Below are 26,365 nucleotides of genomic sequence, written 5' to 3'. Positions count from 1 at the left end.
AGTATGTTGTGTAGACGAACACTGAGTTATATTCCCCAACCAGTTCTTCTTCTCCAAAGATGGAAAAAAAGGATTTGATCTAACCTTGATTTTTTTGAAATCTAAGATGAACTCCTTTGTTTTGTTCACATTCAGGATGAGATGATTTTTTCCTCACCATGCCAATCATCTCATCTTGAATGTGAACAAAACAAAGGAGTTGATTGTCGATTTTCCCTGTATTGTACATAAACACAAGTTACTTAGCCGTGTCACATATTTACCAAGATATAGAAAAAGATCTAACCTGCATCTGGATGAAATAAAAATGGTTAAGATTCTAGAAACTACATGAGAAACATAAATATTCAAACACAGTGGTAGTTTCATCATGAATTGCATATTCCAAGCCAAAATATTGAACAATCTTCAAGCACTGCTCTTTCTATTTGATTGTAATTCATCATAAGACTCTTATATTACATTTGTTTATTACTAAATATTACGTCTTTGGTTTAACTCTTTAAATCAAACCATCTCTTGTAATAATTAAATTCCTGTACCAGTGTTCTATAAATGTTGCATCATTTGCAAATAAAGTTAATTATAGACTATTTGATACCTTACATGTGTAATTTATGTACATACATTCTTAAAAAAGCTCCATTGTTGTCATGGAGCTGGATGTGTTTGGATTAAACATCTGTTGATAAAATTTGAATTATTTCTTCTATCAATTTAATGGCCCATGCAATTTAAATCGTCAATCTTCCTGAAATGGTCCAGATTCAGCTAAACAGAGCTTAATATCTAGACATATCAGGAAGCACAACCGTTTAGATATTATTCTTATTAGTAGTAGTAGTAGTAGTAGTAGTAGTAGTAGTAATAGTAGTAGTAGTAGTAGTAGTAGTACGAAGAGGAACAAGAAGAGGATCTAAAACATCTAATACATAAATTCAGAATGATAAGATCACTTAGGCTGTTTTAATCTACCACTTAACAATTACTCTAACTGTAATAATTTTGTCAGTAAATTATAGTGTTAAGTTATACGATTTCGACAAATTAAAATGAATTGGTATTTTTGTCCCTCTATAAATCTTTATAGAGTTTCGATTTATTTTTTCATATTGCCTTTTAAACATTTTTATTACGTCCAAGATTAATTCCTTCACTTTAAGGTTTTACGGGACTACATGCCATCTACAGTAATGTGTGGTGAATTGTTGGAACCTGAGCTGAACTGCAGAGATAGAAATATCCCATCGAGCCTCTCATTTATTCCTCTTCATCTCTATCCCCTCTTCACGCCCCCTCCCAAGCCGTCTCTCCGGGCGAACGCACTGCTGACTGCTGCTGCGGCGCCGACCCTCTCCCTCTCTCCTTCTCTTAGTCCCGCCGGTCGCCTGTGGACGCTGCCCGGCTTGGCCGAACATGGCGGCGGCGCCGGAGGAGGAGGTAGACCGCAGACCGATCCGGAGGGTCCGGTCCAAAAGCGACACGCCTTACATCAATGAGGCGCGGATCTCCCTGCACCTGGAGACAGGTAGGCAGCCCCCATGTCCATGCATTCACGGCTTTGGGCGGTTTTACCAGCTTAGTACTTCGGTGTTGATGGGAGATGAATTGCTTCATTGGTTCGTGGCGAGTCCCACGGACGCAGCGTGACTTTGGGTTTTGTGCAGGGTGGACTGTACCCACGGTGCAGCTGCACACAGTGGCTCACGCACCGCGCTGTCATTCTGACAGTAGTCAGCTACATGTGATGTGCAGGGAAGCCAATTGTCCGTGGAGGACGATGGATTGTTTCTGCTGCCAGCATGACTCCGCCTTGATCGTTAGCTGCAGTGAAATGTTGGTGAACTTGGCTGCCACGGGTTGTTAATTTTGCAAATCGCGCCTTTAATTTATGCCGGAATTCGGCGAAAACAGAGGATTTAGCCTTTGTGTGGTTGTTTCCTTTGTTACCATGGTCACTATAAGGTGCGCCTGTTTTCTTCTGCGTCTCCATACTGGTTTCTGCTCATCCTCTTCCTCATGTGAAAGCACGCATGGCTGAGGGAGGCGGCTGTAATGTCACAACACAGCAGAGCGGAGCTGTCCACTGCCCCGCGGTGCTGAAAATGCCACGAATGGAGCGAGCAGCCGCGGCATCTCGGAAACTGATCATCATCAACAATACATATATTGTTATTTTTCTCCAGCTGCACCACAGTATTTTGGGTTCAGCACTCCCTTCCCCCCAAAACTGGCTGCTGATGAGACGATTCTCAGTCACATGGTGTGTAAAGCCCAGTCCATACTTTCCATTTCAGTCCAAACTCTGGAAATTTCCCTGTTCCTGGCTGTTGACTGAGACATGCACTTCCACTCCAACATACGCAGATTTTAAGCAAAAGAATTCAGAGGAATACTTAAAGTAATCCCAACGAAATTATACATTTCTTGTTCTGTTCCCTTTTGGTGTTCTTAGACATTGCACATTTGTCTTATGTTCATGCATCCAGGATCATTCTCAATTGTCCTCCCTTTGGCCTATAATCTCCTCTGCTTTGTCCATTTTGTGCCCTATTAAAAAAGCACCTTCTTCTCAGGCAGATTAGCCAAGCCTCTACAATATAAATAGCGTCTTATTTCTTTCCTTGGATGCCTGTGTCAGGCATTCCGCAGGATTGAATATGCCCTGAACAAGCAGGGAAAGACTGCCCTCTCTCCTCCTCTCTTCATGCCTGCCCCATGGAGCATTCCTTTTTATTTCTTTCTCAAATATTCTTGGAATCTAATCATATTTATGTTCTGTTATCACTTGAGCCAACTGCACACCCACTCCCATGATTTCCAGTTATGCTTTTTGGCTGCTGATGTGCATAAATCCAACCCACTTCTCTCTTTGATGTGTGTCACCCTTCACATGTGATGAATTTTCATCAAGCATGTGTGTCTTTGTTTGCACACTTGTCTTGTGTGTAGGAGGATGGGTGTATCTCTGAGTAATTCAGTGTAGTAAACAACAGTTTATCACCAGATGGCTTGTTGTTGTTGTTGCTCCCTTAAGTTCAGCCACCTTCTGCTTCATCTGGCTTTTTTTTAAACCAAATTTGTTTATTAAAGGAAGATTTTTGACATCATGTTACTTTTTACAGTTTGAACTCACAATGGACATTAATCAATATAATGTGCTGCTATTCAGATAAATGTTCTATTCAAGAGCATTGTGCCTTAAACATTATTCACAATAAACATTTTTTTGCATTTTTTATGTATGTGTTTGGGATTTTATCTGATATTCTAACACAAATTAGTTAATAAATGTAAAGTGTTTTGATGACAATATATATATCCTGAACATTCTGACCATTGTAAAAAAGTTCAGCAGAATAATATCCATCCAAACTAGTTTTGTGGAGGAAACAGCTCAGCCCTGCTGTTACTGCAGCAACATGAGAAAACATTTTCTCATCTTCAGACACACTTTTCTGATTGACAAAAAATGTACTAACCACATAACTACCAGCGCAGCGCAATCAACAGCTGCATGTGTGCCTAGTTGTGCTTCTGTGTTTACCTGTTTTTTAGTAAGCATGTTTTTTTCTAGATATTTAGGGACTTAATGCATGTTTTTAATAGATATGTATTTTTAAATTTCCTCAGTTATGAAGAGCTTCTTGTGACTGACCCTCTTGTGACTGAATTTTTAAATGTGTCGAGTCTCTATTGCCTCTCAGAACAGTTTTTACCTGACTTCTGTGTCATATGAACATGTTTCTATACTCTGTTCCTGCTGTCACTTGTTACAGCAGGACACACAGACACACTCATACCCAATTCCTCCTATCTAGGTCATCAATATTTAGTTAATACTTTATATAGAGGATTTTTCTGGTTGATCAAACAATTACATTCTGCACCGGTATATGGGTCTCTATATTTTAAATATGGTGTTTTAGGATTTCAGCTCATTTCAGTCACATTAGGTCATTGTGGATCGTACGTAGAAACCCATGGGAATTCAGGGCATCTCAGTTTGAGCTCAAAAAGAGATTCTGGCATTATTCTGCTCTCACTCAAACACAAAGAGTGCTAATACCATCCTGAATGAGGAGCTGAGACAGAGAGTCTTTAAATAAGAGGAGGTAGAAGTGTGGGAGAGGCTTTGAGGATGAGAAAGGATGAAGCCTTTCATGCTGTAAAACCCTGAATACCAACAGACTAAAAACAAGAGGGACCAAGCTGACTGGCATCCATAGAACGCTGTGTGAACAGGGTTTGTATCTTCTATTGTTAGCTGTCTATGAACATCAGTCAGTCCTGGAGTAAGACAGAGATACAGATACCTAAGCAAAAATAATGATAATAAAAAAAATCAAACAAGAAGTCTGTGAGGTTTGAAATTAATGCAGTGTCTCCTAGCAAACAGACAAACCTTCCCTCTCTTCCTCTGAGTCTGTCCATTCAGCTCACACAAGCCGGCCATTCTGCTGAGTGAAAAATCCTGAGCCAGGGAAGGCAAATGAGTCAGAGCTGAGTTCTTACTGAAGACAGTGGGAATTATGTGTCCCTGCTGGATGATGTCAGAGTGCAAGAACAAGAATGAGGTGTGTCACAACAGAAGATACCCTGGAGTAATACCCAGTCAGTGCTGCTATGCTCAACTGTATTTCAATGATAGGGCATGATTCTTTCTCCAGACTTCTTTATCTTTCATTCAAGCTTATTCCAGCCTGGTATAGTGTGATGATGTGAATAATGGAATAGTCTGGAACCTGGAACTTAGAATCCTTCTAAATAACTTGGAGTTTATATGCTGTTAAAAAGGACCACTGCATAAATGTCACAAAGTAGAGAGAAAAATAATGTTTCCAAAATCTTTTTTGCAGGCAGCTACTTGTTTTCTCATCCGTGATCCTCATGGATTTCTCTTGTCAGCATGTGCATCTATATAATGGCATTTAGACTCATTATATTTACGAGTGGGTACAAATTTTTTATAAATCCCCCATAAACAATTAATGGGCTCAACTGTTCACTTGGCATCAGTAAGTGTCAATCAGGTTGCAGTTTATACAATAATTATTAGTTGCATATGATCCACTTCATCTGAATTTAAAAGTAAGCTTGATGTCAGTAGATAAAATAAGCATTTTATCCTCTTGTGATTTTGCAACATTTGCTCACTGAGTTGAAAAGAAACAGTAAAACAGAGTACTTTTCTGTAGTTTATTTTGTTGTGTAGAGGCAGAAAAACTTGCCAATTATCAAGATTAAAATGCATTACAGAACTAACTAAAATGCACATTCAATCTATTAGAACTTGATGGGAAAGTGAAAAATTTTCCGTAGTTGCTCACAAGGTTGGCTCACATCAGAAGCATGTGCCAACCTTTGCTCTGTAGACTTCTGACAGGTCTTTAGTCTTGATCATGATGGATGGATGGATGGATGGATGGATGGATGGATGGATGGATGGTCAATGTTTGTTATACATAACTGTCGAATTTAAACAAAGTTTATACATAAATGAGTTTATGTGTTGAAATTCGTAGAAAAGAAATCAGAATAGGCACACTGTTAAAGGAAAATCTCTCTAATGTATGGTAAAATACCAGCAGCTGTGGTTGCCAGAATTTTACTGTTTAATTAAATGGTAAAATTCATACCATATTTATAAATATAGTATGAGTTTTTAAATTGCCAGAATTTTACCGTATGAAATTAAATTTTACAGTATTTATACAGTAAAACTGAATTCGCCTCCATAAAAATTAGGAACCACCTCTGATTTAAATATATCGTTTAAATGAAAGTGTTGTAATCTGTGATGACCGAGTTAGTTTTGGCCTCTTTTAACAATCCAGACTCACCGTAAGACCGCTTAGTGATTGAGAAAGATAACTAGCAAACCACCCTAAGTCTTGCCTCACTTGCAGGTCTGCCCATGGTGTGGTGTAGAGCTTCAGAAAGACGTAGAATCAAACTACATATGTCCAAAATAGGGGAGCATATCTCACTCTGAATTGTTGCAGATATACAAATATTCTCAGCATGCACAGAGTAGTATTGCGATGGCCATTGGTGAAAAACGGCCTTGTTTTTTTTTTTTTTTTAGAAATATTGTAGTACTAAATGTACTACATGTTTATAATAAATAGTAAATATTTTGTATATGTTTTGTATAATCAACTGATATTTAGCCACACTTTACATCATTTTAATGCAAGGTGTGCTTTAAAGGGTTGTTTTACTCTTCCGTCACCCAACAGCAATGCTGGACAAAAGTCTGTTTTTTTTTAGAGGAACGGGAGCATGGAGTTCCTTTCCTTCTCTGTTTTTAAATGTAACAAATGCTTGCACTTTTAAAAGAGCACAATTTAATAATTTTATTTTATAAATTGTTGCAATTGTGCATCTTTGAATTTAATAATATTTTATGTTACTAATGTTATATTAAGTGTGTGTAGCTGTTTTTGTTATGAATGTGTTTTTATGATGTGGACGCCAGGAAGCGTAGATATTGTCACGGCAATGGAAAATGGGGCTCCTAATAAACTAACCTTTACAGAAGACTATGGCAGAAATATCAGATGTTTTGAACAGAATCCTGGTAGCGTCCTCATATCCAGATGTGTCATGAATTCAGACAGGTCAGTTGTGGGTCTTCAACCTGCATTGCCTGCCTGCTGTGTTGAACTCCTCCTGTTCTACAGCCTCTCTGTACAGTTCTTTTTCATATCTCATCCCCCCTGTACCAGACAGAAGTGCAGCCCTACTGAACTACTGTAAGAAAAAAACTCATCCAACTGCTTTTTTTTTTTTTGTCTATTTTCATGAAGGCCACCAATCATACAGGAGACAAAGAGGATGAAGAGGGGGATGACTCATACCTCTGCGATATGCCAAGTCGTCACACATTTTATAGTGATATTCACACATAAACAGACAGCCTCACACACTCTCCTAGAGGCCCTGGCGAACTGTCACTTTGTATTAGGTCAGAGCAGAGAGGGGAGGAGGGGCGTTTAGAGCTGTTGAGCGGTGAATGGCAGCGAGAGACAAGATGAAGGAAATGTAAAACCAAAAGGAAACAATGAACTTTGGGTGGCCTTTGAACTTGCAAACTTCTCTTGTTCTTTCTGTCACATCGAACCTTCTTTAAGACTGTTCCCGCTGTTTGCTGCCTGCATGTTTGTACTAGCAGAGACCAAATCAGAAGCAAGAAAACTAAAAAAAACCCCCAAAAAACAGCAGTTTTACTGTTTCAAACCAATCCCTGAAAGGAGTTACCTAAAATATTTTAACACATCAACCAATCTGACAGTTTAGTCTATTTCTTTTTTCAGTTTAATCTATTTATATTCTAGTCCACACCAAATGTCTTATACCTACACAGATTCTAGCCAATCCCAAATATAATTTTCTTTTCTTTATAATTTTATATTATGATCCTCCCAGAGAATTACAATATAATTTAAAAGAACAGTTAAAAACAGACTTTTCTAGCCTTTAAGTCAACTGTCTTTAACTACTGCTAATATATTAGGAGTGTGCAACATCCCAACATGCATTGGAAAGGCCATTGTTGTCTTTACCCGCATATCACTGCTGGGTTGTGTAGGGGTTGGTCTTTCACCAGCAGTCATTGGTTGGAGGTCCAGACTGGATGGATCTCCAGTCCATCACAGAGCAACACAGAGACATACATTCTGACTGAAGATGACCCATTCTTGTCTGATTATCACTTCGAGTTGATTCAAGTTTTTTGTCTTCTGTTTGCCCACCTACTTTTTGAAAACTGACCACAGAATCTAAACGGATTACACAGGAATAAAGCTGTGAAGTTTAGCCAAGCAGTATAGAGCAGCTACCTTGCTGTGCAGCCAATTATCTGCAAAACACATTAAGCTCCTTCTATCATCTATGATCAAGGGGCTTCCTTACAGCACACCCACAGTGTTGTGTTCATGTGTGTTTTAACTAGGCAGCACTTCAGCAGCCCTGCAGCCAGCAAACATCTTAATCAGGGATGGAACTGCTGGTGAAAGGGAGAGGGAGAGTGATGCAGATTAAAGTCAGAAGGACTGTACCTCACAGTCATCTGGGGCACAGCAGCACATTAATCTTGCTTACATTGCCAGGATCTTAGTCTCAGATCGAAACCCAAAATTAGAAGCAGTACCATCAAATGCTGCAGGATGATTAATTTCTTTTGCCTGGTGGAGAGAGATGTTGGTACAACTCAGAGATATTTAGGGTAATCATTAATAATCATTAGAAACAGGAGATTCTTTCAATGGAGAAAGGGCAGGTGAAATTATTTTTCAAGGGTCAGGACAGGAAAATAACACTAAAGGTTTTGACGTTACACTGTCAGAAAAACTCCTGATTGTCATAAGTACAAACTCCATCATGACAACAATAAACACATTTTTAAAAACCCAGTTTCAGTGTAAAAAAGAGCAGGAATCCGCTGAAGTTGTTGTCTGTGCAAATACATCAAACAAGAGTCAAATTTCCACTATTTCTGTGCATTACGTATTTATAGAAATGCAGCTGTACATTTATTTTGCACTTTCTATAAATTGTATTCAGTTTGATGAAGCTGTCAATCACTAATATGACTAACTCAGCTGTAGGTGTACTTTGTTTCTGTTAAGTAACGTTAGTGTTTATCAACCTTAAATTGTCCAGGTGTCTATGTAAGTCAGACATTTGGTCCTGCGGACTCTTGCTAACAGATAAATTGTGGTGTCACATTTGATTCCCTTGCTGTTCTTGTTTTTTTTTTGTTTGTTTTATTGCAAACATCTCTTTGCAAATGTCTTGAGCCGTAAAGCAAAAGTAAGACGTGAATGAATCTGAGTGTATTTTGTGAAACATGATGCAAGTCTTTCAACAGTAATGATGTGTATCAAATTCTCTGCACCTGAATTTCAGTAAAAATAAGTTGAATTAAACTCTTTTGCAGTTGGCAGCGTTTACCTTAAAAGCCTCGGTTAAACCATCTGACCCGAAAGCATTTAGGGTCACAGTGAGTCTGATTGGTAACAGTGCTGCTATTGATCAGGACAATTTCATTTGGCTTTTAGTGCATTGCTTGTCACAGCCACACATGTGCCTTCTCATCCATAACTACTTTGACTGTTTTCCTTTTACAACACACTTTCCATTAAATGTCTCCAAGGTTTTTCCATTGCGGCATAAAACTACCCTTGAACCTCAACCTGTTTCCGCCAAAGACTCTGTGCTTTTCTGCTGCCTTTTCAACAGTCTTGGTCATAAGAGTGAAATGCATGTGTGTAATTGTGTATATGCAAAAAGTCATATTTCTGAGGTTGCATAACGCTCTTATGATTCTTGTTTAAATTTCATAATCAATGAAACTGTCTGAGTTGTGACGTTCAGAGAGTGGTAGTCATTGAATGTGTAACAAACCAACTAGATTTATAGTAAGAGGATGGTTTATGAAACAAAGTCAAATCAACACCAGAAACTGGAAGAAAATGTAAAGTAAGTGCTTTCAGGATGTTTGATTCATGTTTTCTCACAGCAGGAGGATGTTGACAGATTCAGTTCAAACATGACAAAACCTAGAAAGAAAACTCTAGAAACAACACTGAGATAACAAAAACTCAGAAACAATTGCAAATATTCTTGGCAGCATAATTAAAAACAAAACCCACATAAAGATTTTAACATGTCAACAGCTTGTCAGTGACAGTGATGATAAGACATTCTTTGAGCTATTTTTACACCCTTTCCGTTCTCAGATGTCATTAAAAGGCCTTGATCTCCGAGTCTTGTTGGAGTCGTCGAGGCTGACACAGCTCCATGGAGATCATAGTTCAGGCAGGTCAAGGTGAGATTGATCTGGCTAATGTGGATCTCTAATGCAGTACAGAGATGTGAGCCGTTCCAGAGGGGAGATTAAGTATGCTGTCTGCTGGCAAAGTTAGAAAACCTATTCTGGGCTGGAATAGATGCTATTGGACGGGATGGTTTACAACCTGACAGATGTGGCAAGCTCAGTGTCTTACAGACGTCAAGTTAACTGACAGCTTTGTTTTGACAGGAACACCTTTGATCAGAGAGCTTAGACTTACGGTTCTGAGAACCCCTTAAATATTAAAAAGCTTTTCATGTGTCCACGAGTGTCTGCAGCATATTGAACTATAACCTGCCAAACATTTGAGTCCCCTCTGATTTTTGCCCTGTTAGAGGTCTCAAGCAGATTTACAGCACCTACACAATTTTATGCTGCAGCTCAGCTTTCCCAAAATGGACAAAAACTGGATGTACCAAGAGGATTATAAAAAGAATAGAAGACATGGATAAAAATAAGAAATCATTCCGCTACCGTAACACAGAAGGCACTTTAATTATTCAACAGCATCGTAGCTGGAATATTTCTCTCAGGATGCACATCAACAGTTACCACACTTCACATTGCAGGAGTACAACTTAATTAGAGCTACTTATTTACAGCGGTGGCTTACTTCAAGTGCATTGACAATGGATTATTTATCATTACAACGTAAATGAGAAGTACTTTTCTATTTAACAGGTTTACACGTAAATATTTTAGTTATCTGTATTATATATTTGCATTTAAAAAGAAAAACTATGACATATTTTACAGGTAATTGGAGTTACTAGCTTTTGCCTTAATTGAGAGTAATTTCTATTCCTATGTAGAAAAAAACCCAAAAACAGCTAGATGAAGCTGAAGAAAAAAATATACTTTGCCCCTGCAGTTTTAATTAAGCAACCAGTTTAAATTTTGCCCTTATTTTGGAGATTTTATCAATCATTTAAAAATATATTATATTTTACATAATTATGTCCTTTAGCTATGCAAAGCTTGTCCACTATCTTTAATGGGACCCCTGGTAAAATTGTGTAAAATCACAAAATCAACCTTCTTTCATGGCCATTTCACTGCCTAGTCTTAAACCTTGTTAAAATTGTGTAGTGTCAGCTAAAAACAAGAGAGCATAAAGGAGAATCTTGAGAATGCAATAAGTTAAAGAAAAATGTAGAAAAACAGGTATATTTTGTAAATTGCCTAATCAGTTACTACTTTGAGGCTACAAAATATAGGCTTTGTAAGTTAAAGGAGACCTGAATTAGAGCAATGCCGCAGGATCCCTCCTCTGCAGAATTGCTAGCTTTATGTGGCAGTATAAGTTTGAATACCTCTATAAAAATGGAAGAATTGATCTCGAAGCGGGAATCATAGAAGAGTGATTCAAAGCTCAATGAACCAAGACCACAGCAGACCTCATTGGGAGAAGGAAGTAGAGCCAGAAAACAGTGGACAGTTTTCACAAGACTGGATGTCAGCCTTTCTCTCAAATGTATCCAATCTCCTTTGCTGGGTCAATGGTAGGATGTAGAAGGAGATGGATAGATGGATTAAGACCTCATCCAAAGTTATGTGGACGCTGCACTGGTCTGTTATGAGGAAGAAGGCTCTGAACTAACAACACGACCTGTGAACATACCAGCCTATCTACTGTACATTCAGACTCTCACCAATGATCAAAACATGGATCATACCTAAAAAAAAAAGTTTCCAGAGGAAATGGATAGAATTAGTTTCCTCCATGGCAGTGGACCCTTCAGGGTAGGTGAGTTGTGTAATCCAGGGGTAGTTGGCATTAAAGCCAGTGCTCTTTTGCATCAAAGTGATTTCTTTCAGTTTTTCATGTAATCATAAAAATAAAGTAAAAAACTAATCTTCTCTAATTGTCCAACCTTGAGTTTGAAGATAACAGGCAAACCTTTGATTTGAGCACAGTCACTCTAAAACCTTTCTGTGCCAGGAAAGACTTTTAACAGTACTTAGCTAAAGTGAGGACAAGGTCTGATTTGATGGGGAACAAGGACCAAATACAAGGAACCATAATGGCTCCTTATCTCTAAGAGTCTCTCAAGTCTCTTCAGAGTCTTACTCTGATGACTTGCCTGATTTATTTCCAGCAGCTCTAATAGCTCTTACACAGGTGTGATTCTCATGAGATACAGTACTGTCAGTCTTTCCTTGCAGAATGTATAGACCTGCTGGTGTGCGGGTGAGACCAAGACTTTATTGATCAAGCTCATAAGATATGTTACTCTGGTTTACAATCTCCTTTTGACTGGAGGAGCTGCATTTTGCTTCAAAATGAGACCTTTGAATAAGCAGTCAAGCAATTGCTCTTTGTTTCTTATGAATTCAGACCTCATTCACTTCACTCAAGCACTCTGAAGCGTCTTTCTCCCATAGAAATCTCCTCCTTCTGCATTTCTATCTTTGTCTTAATGGTTGAGATGATTGCAACTTGTAGCTGTATTCTTTTGTACACGCTGCAATACATTGTATGTTACTGGTTTTCCTTTTTAATATAAAAAGCATACTGTGCAAGCGTTCAAAGAAAATAACAATCAGCATGACGTAGCCACAAAACAATATTACTTATACATGTGATGTGTGTTTTTCATGTACATGACAGATTGTGTTTGAAAGATGACAGGTATAGGAAATTATTGGAGGTTGTCTGCAGTCTGCACCCTGCAGCTCAGTCTGACAGACAAATCAATGAGTTTCTCCTCTTTACTTTAACTGAGCTCCACCTGCTGGCAGAAAATTGTAACTATGTCTAACAGACCTTTACTAAATGAATTTCTACATTTAGTTTGTTTTTAGCATTTTCGCCATATTTATAGGTAGTGCCACATCCTAAACACTAATTCCGGTTTTATGCAGCAATAACTACAACCAAAGTACAGAAGGACAATCTAAAAGACAGAACCTGCTTCGAGTAGAAAAAAGTAAATAAGTTTACTGTAAGAAACTTTTCCCTTTCTCTGTGGCTACGTATGATTTTAAAGTTATATCCTCAAACATCTTAAAACCTTCCTTTAATAGCATTTAGAATGGAATAAAAACAGCTTTACTGTCCAGCAAAGGGAAAATTCAGGTTAACCACATATAAAGGTTCACAAAAAATGTATTTAAGTGTTAAAACAATATATTTAAAACAAGGTCAATAAGAACGGCAACAAAAATAATATACAGTACAAGACTAAGATCAAAAAAATATGTATTGTGTTATTATTAGAAATTAGAATATTGGACTCAAAATCTAAGGTATGTGCATATAACCCAGATTAATTTTCTAAAAATGCACATAAAGTTCTGCGATGGATTGACGACCTGTCCAGGGTGTATCCCGGCTCTCGCCCGAAATGTCTCACACCGGCACCCCTCCCGACCCCACTGTACATAAAGTTCACATTCTCTTTAGCTTTTCAACATGTTTTGTTTTAAAACTTATATTAATTTTCAGATGCTAGAGAATTATTGGCTATTACTCGTCAAGTTGCAGTGAAAACGGAAAAATAAGACTTTCAAAATAAAGCAAAGGACGCTGAATAACGCCCAAATTATATTAGAATTTAAGAAAATGTACAATTTATCACAACAATGTCTATATATATATTTTATTACTATACAACCATTTCAGGGAAAAATACATTATTTGGATTTATCTTACTAAAGACACAGTGAGAAATTTGTTTATTTTGGCAACCTTTTAAATATTTTTTCTTTTTACTTCATTGTCAGAGTTTTAATTTATTTTGTTAATCTGTTGTTGTGTTTGTTTTGTCGTGTTGGTGTTGTGGTCCGCTACCGGTGCTTTTATTTTGTAGTACACCTAACTGGAAATCACAGTTTATGATTGTTAACTTGTTACTGTTGGTTGAAGCTGCAGACCGTTTGAAATCCCTTTCCACTCCTTTCTGCTGCGAGGGCTTCACGATGCCTTTATGGTCTCGATTCGGTTCGCAGATTGACACTTCGTGCGCGGCGAATCCCAGTGATGAAACGCAAAAGCAAGGGGAGAGGATGGGAACATTCTGCCTGGACAAAATGAAGCCCCGCAGGCTTTGCGGGGACCGGACTGAAGCTGCTGTAAACAACAACATCTCTCCGTTTATGATCCGATGCCAGATCGGTAAAGAAATCAAACATATCTGCAGCAACTGTAGAGGAGCCGAGCCTGTAGATGGTGAGGAAAAATACCGCTTTTAACTTTCTGTGAGGTATTTGAATCAGTATGGTTTTGTCCTTTACAGCCCGCCACCCCCTAATCTTTCTCCTCTGTTTATCTGCAGTTACAATAAAACCTAGTCGAAGATTCTGGTTTTGTGTTGAGTTTTGCTTCCCACTTTCTGTTCCCTGGTCCACCTCTAAAAGCAGAACAGTGTATGAATCTTTATTGCATCTAGATCTGCTGCACTTCTGTTTACTGTTGGGACTTACTGTACGTGTCCACTGACCTGTGGGAGGTTTTCTGCTAGACAAATTATAGGTGCTATTACTTTATCAACATTGTTTTTAGTCATCTGCTATTTTATTGTTTTGTATTTGATTTTAATTTGGAGGTCATTCCCCATTATTTTTGTGTGCATTTTTAAAACAATGTCACATACAAGTAAACTATATTACACTAACCTACACATTAAAATGTGTAGGTTATAATGACGTCAAAATTCTATAAGTACCAGACATCTAGTCTGTTTAGGTCAGTAGTACATTTGGTGATGTTTGTGGTTTAATTCAGCAGAAAATAGGGGAGCATCTTATTGTTAATAGGTTAATAGGCAACTTTTTCAGCAAAACCATATTGTTGTTGTGCAGCCCTTTTATACATCATATATAACAAGAACACACCTTCCAATAAGTTCCACTTTGTCTTGTCAATCCAATTAATATTTTCTCAAATGTTTTGGGGATCATGAGAATATTTTAGAGGGAAATGTTTTGCTGGTGGTTTCAGTTTCAAGTGAAGGATGCAGTGCTTTAGATGTTTTGATCATTTTTGGCAGAGTGGCCACTCGCATTTTTTATTTACTTTGGCTAACCGTTACAATTAGTTTGACAATCATATAAGTGACAAAAAATAATTTGTAAGAGTGAAAATAATTTTTATGGTACTGCAAGCTATGTTGCAGATAGAAGTTAGTTAGGAATTTTAGTTGGTTTACTTAGTTTACTTTATTTCATTTGGTTTCATTCTCAGATCCAAATTCCAACGTTAGAAGGAAGAGGAAGACGAACAACCACCACTTGTTCTCTCATCCAGTTCAGTTCACTTTTTCTTTACATCTTTTCTCTTTTGATAAGCGAGCATCTCAGTTTTGAGATACACAGAAAGCAGTCAAATGCATTGCCAAATTTAATGTTTAACATGCTTAAAATATTGCTACCTATTAAAGTTATTCAGATACAGGATTTTCCAGAAATCCTGGCTTATGTTGGTAAACAGTGCAATTGTTATATTGAAAGAAAACAATTGTAGATCAGCTAAGAAGGATTTCAGGGATTATCTGATGATGTAAAATATTATTTTAACATTTATTTATTAGTGATGCATCAGTCAGGCTTCTACTGACAGATACTGATTAATGTTCTTCTTTATGGTTGGAGCTTTACATGTATTATTAAGCTTTTTAAGCATTATCTGAGTTGTGGTAAACTCAGTGAGCACCAAAGTAGCATGCTAATGCATTTTACAGACAGAAAAAAGTGGGGGTTTTCATTTTGATTCTTTTAATGAGCAAAGTAAAAGGACATGTTTTTTGGACTTGAGTTGCTTATCTCTTCTCAGACGGACCGAGGGAACATTGGACCATTTTAATCACAATAATTAGGGCATTAGTAGTATTTTCAACCAAAGAAATGTTATAAATTGAGTCTTTACTGACTAGCAGTAACAAAGTTGTGCCTAGAGATCCTGTTGGTTACGAGGCTTTTCACTCCTGAATGGTTAATTGGTCAAAGTTCTCTTGTAGATGTTTGCTACGTGCCTCCAGAACCAGATTTGAATTGACGTCCCTCTTGCTTCAAGTTCGCCTCAGGTTTTGCCTTCTCTGCAGCTGCTTACTGGTTTACAGTAACTTTGTTTTTCCATCTTCCACATCATGTTCAGATTTTAGGTGCTGTTCTGCTGTTTGGAGCTGTCATCTACGATAAATCTGTTGAAAAAAAGGTCAGGATCCAGGAAGGAATATTTGATCAGAGCATTTAAATTCTGCTCTCGTTTCCCAGTTATTGATTATTTTAGAAATCAGATGCACGGCCTTGAGTGATGCTTGAGTGATTGTTGCCTGACAGCTGGCAGCAGGAATAATCCCACTGCAAACATTTCAGTGGATCTTGGCACAACCCCAGAGGGAGTTATCCATTTCCAGTACACAGATAAAAGCAATAATTATTCTGTTTGGGGTGGAAATATCAATTTGAATTTCATTTGTCTCTGATGAATGGTCAGGGTCACTATAGAAAGATGGATCAGTATCAACATATAAGCTCTCAGGAGTTTATTTGTGTGTGTATCTTTGTGTGCTGACATCCACTCTCGCCTCTCAAACGTTCCTCTGCCATCCATCGCTCCCAGCTCCCGGGTCATGTCCTTTCTCTGCAGAGGCTGTTGTATCTAATGGGAAATGTGTCGTTTCAAATGGAAAACCTCTGCCTGCTGTATACAAATTCTTTCCCAGAGGAGCAGAGGGATTCCAGCTAACTGAGACTTCCTCTGATGACCTGTTTCCTTCTTACAAATAGTTTCTGCTGATGAAGACCATGTCCGCTAACACCTGGGATTATCTGGTTTTCCAAATTGTGTATTAAGAATGGTTATTGTTGGAATAATCAGCCAAAAGAAAGTTTTATTTTATGTTTGGAATGAAAACAGAAAGCAAAGTGATTACATATAACTCCCCTGCAGATAATCTGAGTTTACTGAGATTTATAAAAGCAGATGAAGACCTTAATGGCGTGTGAGGTGTCTTAAAGCAGGAAACTAAAATTCCCTGAGATTTTGAAGGCTGATCTACTGATTGTGTGTTTTTATATGGCTGATGTTTAGTTTTATTTTCTGACCTTTGGGAGGAATATCAGAAAGAAAAATGTTAACTTATGTAACTAGAAAAGCTGTCTACATAAAGTTTTTATTTTATGTTTGGAAAAAGTTTACACAAACACAAATTATTTTACTTGCCTCTATTGATGGAAACCGTCCTATCCTCAAATCTTTCCACCTTCTTCTTTTGACCAAACTTTTTCTTCTTTCTTCCTCTCTTCTTTCCTGCTTCAGTTTAATCAACAGCTATTGTCCAACAGCTTGTTTTTGACTGTATCTTTTCATTTTGCTGTTCCAGCAGAGGAAGTGGAGCGGCTGGCATCGATGCGCTCTGATTCTCTGGTACCAGGAACCCACACGCCTCCCATCCGCCGGCGGAGCAAGTTTGCCACTCTGGGACGCCTGTTTAAACCCTGGAAATGGAGGAAGAAGAAGAGTGAGAAGTTCAAGCAGACCTCTGCAGGTCAGAGCTGAAGCAGAATGAACCACAAATGCTTTATTTTTTCCCCTCTGTATATTAACAAATGATGGATATCTTCATGTTGCTAATAGCAACAGATCCACAGAGCTCTGTGGAATGGTTTTTGAGGTTAATGCTGTAGAGGAACTCTGCTGATGTGACATGGTGATTGTGTAAACTGTCGAAGCACAAAGGTCAGGTCAGCTTTCGATTATCAGCACCTGTTTTAACCAGCAAACCATCACTGAGTTCTGGCAGCCTTTGAAAGTTTATGAAGTTTTGAAAAAAATTTATTTTCTGCTGTTCTATTTCTTAAGACTTGTCAAAAAAGTCTAACCTTGCATAGAACTCACAGTTTGAAAAATGAAACACTGTAACACAATTACCTGTAAATTAAAGGGCAATAAAACCAAGCCCATATCATCACTCCTCCATCACTGTGCTATACTGTACAGCTGGGATGAGATGAATGCTCTGATATGTGGGAATCTCCAAACATATCAGGAAAACATCCTAGGAAATGATTCATATGTGCTACAATATTCACCCTGAGAAACAAAAAGGTTGATTTGCATTCAGGAACAGCCGCTGTTGCTGCTTCTCAGCTGGATAAATAGCTTTACATCCTGTTCTCACTGAGAGAAACAAACATACGGCAGTCAAGCTGCTCCCCAGTTGTCGCTGCAGATCAGTTTTCATCCATCATCTACCTGCTCCTCTGCATCCAAGCACAGAAAGTGCATCTAATTAAACACATATCTGCACACACAGGTTGCTGCATGATGTGTCCACCATGTTCTTTATATCTGCAGTAAATCCCTTCTGATTTACTATTTTACTATTGATGATTTTACTCATAATCAGTAGTATCACTTTCAGTTGTAGTTTGATTGTTGATTTTACACATGATGGTTTGTTTTGTTTCCTCAGTGTTGGAGAGGAAAATGTCTACTCGCCAAAGCAGAGAGGAGCTCATCAAGAAAGGACTCCTGAAGGAGGTTTATGAGAAAGGTAAGAATGTGAAACTTTTTCTAGTTGCTTTTAAGCATTTAACAAACTACAATGAATTGAGTTCTTATGTATCAGACTACAACAACATTCTAGTTCTTAACCACATCAACAAATTAAATAAACATAACAGCACTTATGGTATTATTTTGTCTAATAATAAGCTGATTGTCAAAACTTTTTCCACTAAAGCTTCAGCTACTGGACTGTTAGCCTCATATTTGACTCTAGAACTCCTTTGGCTCCACCAGGAGTTTGTGGTTGATTGGGCAGCTGAAAAACAAGCCCACATCATCAACCCTCCACCACCATGCTTGACTGTTAGTATGAGATGGTAATTGTTTCAAACCACACAAGTATTTCAGATCAGTTGAAGGCCAAATCCGTAGGACCGTTTATTCTTGCTGATGACCACTTGATGAATGCTTCTATCAATGATATTAATGTTTAGAAACATCTGGAAGCTACTCAGCCAGTTGATGGACCAACCAGACATACAAAGTCATTTAGGTTTTCCAAATAGCGCCTTAGTTTTTGCTGTGCATGTGAACAGAAATAAAACTGGAGGGGATAACTGTTGACACGCTGTTGTACCTCAGTGGAACAAGCTTCCTGTGTTCTTAGGTTGATTTGAGAGTCTGAACTCATTGAGCAGCTGAAGACACTCTATTGGAAACATTCTTTTCCCTTAGATTTGTTTTTAATATAATTTTATATTTGTGTTTATCTTCCTTATTTGATTTATGTTGTCTTTTTAATCGCGTGTTAATCCCATGTTTTGTTCTTTCTTTGTGAAGCTCTTTGTGAGTTATAGCTGCATAGCTGCAATATAAACACTTTTACTTGCATACCAGTGATGACGCAATGTAATATGTCTGAGGTATTATCTTGGGATTAAACTCCCTTTTTTTCAAATATAATATATTTGGTTTTCGCATGAAGCTTGTACTTCCCATACATTTATATTTACAGTCATAATTTTGACAATATTTTATTAACGTGCTCATTACATTATGCTTAAAAAGGCATGACAGGCCATAAGTCTTTGTTTGGGTTAAAAATGTCAAAACGCGCAGAGAAAAAGAGTTGCCTATAGAGGGAACTATTATTGAATTCCTTTTAATAACTTTTCCATTGAAACTTTATATTTGAATAAACTTTATTTTCAAATTTTGATATTCACAACTAAAAGTTCATCAGGTAAAATGATGTGAATGTAATACACTAACAGAGAGAACTTAAATTTGTGTATCTCCCAATACACAATGTAGCAATTGTGTATTGGGAGATGAAAACAGCCTTTCTAAAGCTTTGGTTACTATTTTCTGTCTTTTCCTCTGTAGATGGGTCATCCTCTCCAGTTCTCAGGGAGGAGGTGAAGATGGAGAACGGTCGCTCCCCAGCGCTCAGCTCTATCCCATCTGAACCTGAAGGTCCAGAGCTGATGGAAGGAGCGACAGCCGCTGTAGGTAGGAAGCAAAACCTCTACCGTTGTTTTCAATATTTGTTTGTTTTTGCGCCCTCTGACTGCTTGCTGTTGTTATTTCACAGCTGGATGTTTGGAGTTTCAAATGCAAAGTGAGGGTACATGTCAACCAGACCAGGGCCAGAACTCCAGCCCAACTCCACCCACAAAGGCCTCGGCAGCATTTCCTGCTGACGGATCAGAATCCCCCCGCTCAAGACCTCCTACGTTACACAAACAGCCGCCTGCTCTTCCACCCAAACCTTTCAGCAGACTCCCCAATCACATCACAGGTAAGCTCTTCTCTGTGCATGAATTGGCATCCATGTTTCTCTTTCTGCTACTTCCTCCTCCTTTTGCAGACGGCACCCCTGTGAAGTTGCCATGCATGTCAGCCAAGCTGTCTCCTCCTCTACCTCCGAAGAAGCTCCTGATCTCCATTCCTGCGGGGAGCATGGAGCCCTCTCCTCTTGCCTTCCAGAAGTGCCCCGGCCCACCCAGCCACACTGGGATGGGCGGACACTCGCTGCAGTATGGGGCGCTGCCAGTATCCCTGCACCCGCCCAGCAGGATCATAGAGGAACTCAACAAGACGCTTGCCCTCACCATGCAGAGGTTTGAGAGGTGAGGACTTAGTAGCCATAAAAAAAATCTGTACGTGTTCAACTGCATGAAAAATTTCTCTCCTTCAAGACTTTCCTATATCTGTTTGATAAACTTTGTCTCAGAAATATCAAATCCACCCATGAGCTTCTTGTGCTTGTATCCAAATTTATTTTGTTCCTTTCAATTCAAAACTCTGTTGTAACTTTTGATCCAACTTAATCCGGGTGAAACTTTCTGCTGCATTTTCTGTTTAACTCATTGAATAAATGAACTTTGTCTGTAATCTCCGACTGAGCTGTTATCACATTATTACTTAAGCATTTATTTACTTGGCTGACCTACGACTTCTGACCCACTCACTTTACTGCAGTTCCATGATGCACACTGTTCCTGCCATGATGATCGAGTGCGACGACGATAAAGAAAATCTCCCAAATGAGGCCGACTACGAAGAGCTGCCTGGCATGTACAGGGACGAGGAAGAAGAAGAAGAGGAGGAGGACGATGATGATGATGATGAAGAAGAGGAAGAAGAAGATGATGAAGATGAGGAGGAAGAAGATGACGATACACTGCTTACAAGTAAGCCGCTTTCTTTTCACCCTTCTTGAATTCTAAATAGAGATTTGTGTGCTGTGCTAATAATCAGCTTTTAATTTAATAAACTAGATTATTAAAAGTAAAAATATTACTGGGAAGTACCCAAAGGAAGAACTCTCAACGGGGAAAAAAAACATGAAGGACAAATTTAGAATGTTGTTCGAAAACCTTTCACAATGTAAACAGGAAAAATAAACTGAGCTTCCAGCATCTTGCATCTTAGTCCTGAACATGTTGTAATATTAACAATGGAGCAAAAAAAAAAACGCCTAGTCTGAATCTGCACTCTGAAATGACATTCTTAGTTTTTTCTGCTGAAGGTACGCTGGCCATGAAGGTTTTACGGAAAGACTCTCTGGCCATCAAGCTCAGTAACCGTCCGTCAAAGAGGGAGCTGCAAGAGAAGAACATCCTGCCGATGCAGTCGGACCAGGAGCGTCTGGAGTACCGGCAACAAACCGCCACCAAACTGACCAGGTGAGGCTCCGACTCAGAGTTTAATCAGTGTTTACTGAAAGACAAGAGAGAGTGATGACTCAAATTGATAACATAGAAAGTGAACATCGGTGTGCAGGGTTGGGAGAAAAAAGGTGAGTCAGTGTGGAGTTAGAGGTTCAGTGTGTTGCTGTTACTGACATCTAGTGGTCCAGTTGGAGGTTGCAACATCACTAGATGATTCCACATTTTCTAAACAAGGGAAAAATAAGTATACCCATAGGTAAACTGCTAAAAAAAAATGATTCAGCAACTATTTCCTTTCTGGTAGGCAATACCAATTTTTTTTTTCTACTTTTACTATATCCAACAAAAAGGTATGTGTCTGTTCTTTGCTTGACATAACATCTAATTTTTTTTAAGTAAAATCCAACACTGAACTGTGTGCTTCTACTTCTAACGTTCATGCAGTTGAGCCCAATTCATGCCAATTACAGATTTAGATTCTATTTCCATTCAATAAGTTGGTTTCTTAAGAAACAAACAAATAACAGAATTACTAAGGGGTACTATACCCCTTAGAATTACTAAGGGGTAATATTAGTATAAATAAATACTAATATTTACAAATAAATACTAATATTTATTTATTTGAAATAAATATTTTTTTTCTGAGTTTCTCTAGTTTTTAGCAAAAATATTGCATGGCAAAAGTTTATTTATACATTTTATATTAATCAATAGAAAATTCATTTTTGTAAACAAATCCTTTTCATATGGTTTTATATTTTATGTAATAGGACATCTATCTATACCAGGGGTCTCAAACTCCAGTCCTCGAGGGTTGCTGTCCTGCAACTTATAGATGAGTCTCTGCTGCACCACACCTGAATAGAATAATTAGGTCATTAGCAAGGCTCTGGAGAACTGATCTACACAAGGAGGAGGTAATTAAGCCATTTCATTCCAGCGTCTTTTGTACCTGTGGCACATCTAAAAACTGCAGGACAGCAGCCCTCGAGGCCTGGAGTTTGAGACCCCTGATCTATACATTAGTCTTTTTTATATAGAGCTAATCTTACATCCTCATACTTCAAAGCTACAGTGATGGCACAGTATGTACTTCACTAACAACTAATCTGTTCTTGCTTCTTTCATCTCTGCTGATGTTTCATGGTGATCTGCATTTGGTCATATTCAATATTATAGCAGTTTAAGCTGTGTTGTAAATGTTCTACTTGATCAAAGAACATAATAGTGTTTATTAATAATTTATTTTCCATTTCTTTTTTATTCATCCTCCATAATTTATAATATTCCTTCTGAAATCAGAACTTGTGGTTCTGATATTGCAAACCAGCATGTGAAAATTAAAGTGTAGACTTTTTCTTCCTTTTCAGGCGGTTGAGTCAGAGGCCGACAGCAGAGGAGCTGGAACAGAGAAACATTCTGAAACGTAAGTGGTTTTGCAATTTCAGTAACAGGTTATTATTTATCGCTTGTGTTTGGACGTGTTTGTTCCGTGTTGCTTTCAGCTCGAAATGATCTGGAGGAGCAGAAAGAGAAAAGGGAGATCAAGAGACATTTATCCAAAAAGGTAAGACAGGCTGAAAAAGCTACTATTGGTATTCTACAAACCTGATTAGATGAACCTGGTTTAACCTATGCTGGGTGTTTTTGGCCGTGTAGATTTTCTAAAGTAGATTTTAGATTTTCAAAGGCCGACTCGTTAAAAGTGGAAAAATATCAACATTTTACGATTCAATACTTTGTGACATAATATTTAAGATGTGGACATTTTTGTACAAAGTTAGTAATAAAAAACGGTGGAGTTCAGTAAACAGGCTGACCTTAAAATAATAAAAATATAATTAGTATTATTAGTATTATTTATTTCAAGCTGAAATAGTTTTCAGACGGAGATACTTAAAATAGAATATCTGCAAATAATATTTTAATATCAGTTTAGAGACAAATTCATTAGGATTTTAAAGAACACCTTAACAATCAAACACAGTCAGAGGTCCATCAGCTCTTGCGTATTTATTACAGCTGTTGTTCCAATTTAGACCAAAATACTGTTCAGTTAAATTATCTTACTATTTAATGAGAATTTAGACTGCTGCTTATTTTCACTCAGAATAAAAGCCAATCTGTTAACCTATTTTAATTTTATACTCTTTGCTTGAGATGATTGACCATCCAAACGTCGCACGTTCAACCCCAAACATCTGGAATCAACAAAAGCTACATGAATTACCTGTCTTTCATAAGAGCTCCCTGGACTGAGGTGTTGAAAAACAAACTGATAAACTGGTTCTTCCCTTTTTGACAGACAGGCACAGAAAGGACAAAGACAAATTACAAATTGAAGCATGTAAGGATTTGATGAAAGAAATGTAGCGCTGGCTGAGACGACTCGAATTTAGCGTTTTCTTGACAGTGTAGTTCCTGTTGCTTTTAAAACATGCAACCTCAGCACAATAAACAGCAGACTGAAAAGCTTTACAGAGACGTTTACACACAATGTGCATCTAAACTGCTTCTTTTAACTTGGTGGTTTCCTTTCACTTGAAATGAGTGCGTAGTTGTGAAACTTAATTTCTGCTGCAAAATATTTCGTCGTCTGTCTTTTCTTCCACCATCCAGCTCAGCAACCGGCCCACAGTGGAGGAGCTGAGGGAGGCCAAGATCCTCATCCGATTCAGTGACTACGTGGAAGTCGCTGAAGCTCAGGACTACGACAGGAGAGCAGACAAGCCATGGACTCGGCTAACAGCAGCCGATAAGGTCCGGTTAAAGCACAAAATCAAAGCAGAACTGAAGCACACAGTACTGTAAAAAAGTATTTGTCATCCGGCAGCTCCAGACTTTGACTAGGCCACTTCATAACCTTAATTTAGGTTCCTTCAAGCCATTGAGAAGTGGGCATGCTAGTGTGCTTTGTTGGAATCATTGTTGCATTACTGAAACACACTTGAATTTATTTTCACAAACTGATGAATTACTAAAAAGTAATTTTGGTAGTTTGGCTGTTCCTTGGAAAACTGCTCCATTTTTCACTATTTATTGTTAATGACTGTGAATTTCTGGAGACACAAAGACTTAGAAATTGCTTTGTAATCCTTCCAAGAAATAAACCTCTTTTTGTGTCTACCCAGTTTATGTTTGTCTGCAATAAAATTTGTTTTATTTGAACCTTTAAAGTGCAACAACAAAAAAATGCTGAAGAAATCTAAGGGGAAAAATATTTCACAGCACTTTTTTAAAAATAAAATCTGGATTTATCAGGCTTTATATATTTCTGCATTTCTGTTTGCCTTCAGGCTGCCATCAGAAAAGAGCTGAATGAGTTTAAAAGCACAGAGATGGAGGTGCACGAGTCAAGCCGCCATCTGACCAGGTTTGTGAAAAAAACTCAGTTAAATGACGCTGTAGTAGTCGGTGAAAGTCCTGCTGTTCTACACGACACACAGCTATCAGTTTGAGTTCCACTTCGTCAGCCTCAAGTTGCTGATTCTGTGTCTAATTATGAAATCATAATTAAAGGCAGCCAAGCATGAACATTCCAATCATCTTCCAAACTGGAAGATCCTATCAGGAAACTTCTGAAAGCAAAATTGCTTTTTTCTGCCAGAGAGGAGCAGCAGAGACGCCATTGCTTTACTGTTTGATCATAACCCAGCAACACAAATGAGGCTGCAGGAAATGTACAGAGTTTAAGAGGAATGGCTGTAGAATTGCGCCGCTCATGGTAGCAGCATGTTGGAGTTGCTCTGTTATGTTACTTCTGTTCTTTAAGTAAACTTTTGATCATTTTCCTTGGTTTAGACGTTTCAAAGTTGCATTTGATGAATATTCCTTTTTGTGTGGATGTGATGGACAGCTAGAATTCTTATTCTTTACCCGGAAATATTGAGTCTCTACATATTTCATTAACAGATTGAGAATTTATTTTAATTAAATCACTTTTGTTTATCTTTCTCCTCTGTAGGTTTCATCGGCCGTAGTCTGCACTTCTGCTGCCGCTTTTTTAAGACCTTAATCTTAAAAAAAGTATCTGCTGCCCTCGAATTGCTGATCGGCATCAACCTGTTTGAGTCAGGAAGTAGGAGCAAAACCTTTCAGATGTTGGAGGGTTATGGGGCTGAAAAAGAAACAAACTCAGAACTGTTGTTTTCCCTCAATGGGAATTTTAATGACTTCTTGATATTCAAAAGCTTTTAACTGTCATTTTTATGATGAAGCGGAGGAAATATTTAATTTTGCCACACTTCTGATGTTGGGAAAACTGTGCTAAGTTTGTGGACGGGAACAATGATTTTTTTATTTATTTTATAATCATGTTCGTTGGTGTTTGGAGGGAACACATTAGTCTAAAACATGAGCCAACTTATCCTGAAATCAGAATCAAAAACCAAATCGACTCCCAGAAATTTGACATTTTAACTCGCCAGAATTCAGTAATCTGCTGCGTCACTGTGCCTACAGTAGTGTTTACAATAATTTTTGACTTGCCAAATGACTATTTAAAATTGTATACTAGTTATTGATGCAGCTAAGTGACTGAACTATCTGGGATCCATCCGCCTTTTTAAAATAAAACATGAGAAACCTGCCACCTTACAGCTCAAACTGCATCCACAAATGTTTACTTCTGATGCTGAGGATTTATTTAACTGTGTGTGTGTTTTTGTGTGTGAATAAGAGTCAGTGTTCCTGCTGCCTCTTGTATGTTTGAAACTGTTTTGGGAGGAAAAATATTCTCAGACTTCTTAGAGGATGTACATAAACTGAAAGAATTTTCAAATGTTCTTTTTGTAAACGGAGAACTGCATGTTGATATTAATTTATTGTGAGTATTCAATGATGTATGGCATTTCTCAAACAAAAAAGAAACTTATA

The 26,365-nt window shown here is 38.0% G+C and overlaps 1 protein-coding gene across 3 annotated transcripts; it reads left to right on the top strand.

The window, feature by feature from the left end:
- Positions 1-1,049: 1,049 nt before the first annotated feature.
- phactr1 (phosphatase and actin regulator 1) lies at positions 1,050-26,363 on the top strand. Of its 3 annotated transcripts, none has more exons than XM_028027393.1 (13): positions 1,050-1,528; positions 17,185-17,349; positions 18,277-18,357; positions 19,698-19,823; positions 19,906-20,112; positions 20,182-20,443; positions 20,796-21,007; positions 21,346-21,502; positions 22,861-22,916; positions 22,996-23,057; positions 24,110-24,250; positions 24,787-24,863; positions 25,455-26,363. In XM_028027393.1, the coding sequence occupies exons 1-13, from the start codon at positions 1,417-1,419 to the stop codon at positions 25,468-25,470; spliced, it is 1,674 nt and encodes a 557-aa protein (XP_027883194.1). In that variant the 5' UTR covers positions 1,050-1,416; the 3' UTR covers positions 25,471-26,363. The 3 variants fall into 3 exon arrangements, with proteins under 3 accessions (XP_027883194.1, XP_027883192.1, XP_027883193.1); XM_028027392.1 differs by lacking the exon at positions 1,050-1,528 and adding an exon at positions 13,709-14,030; XM_028027391.1 differs by lacking the exon at positions 1,050-1,528 and adding an exon at positions 13,707-14,030 and having other exon boundaries at positions 19,906-20,443.
- The last annotated feature ends 2 nt before the right edge of the window (positions 26,364-26,365 follow it).

The sequence above is a fragment of the Xiphophorus couchianus genome, chromosome 9 (assembly GCF_001444195.1).
Source record: "Xiphophorus couchianus chromosome 9, X_couchianus-1.0, whole genome shotgun sequence".
NCBI lineage: Eukaryota > Metazoa > Chordata > Actinopteri > Cyprinodontiformes > Poeciliidae > Xiphophorus > Xiphophorus couchianus.
Note: the sequence above shows the minus strand (reverse complement) of the source record. Positions and strands in the feature narration are given on the sequence as shown.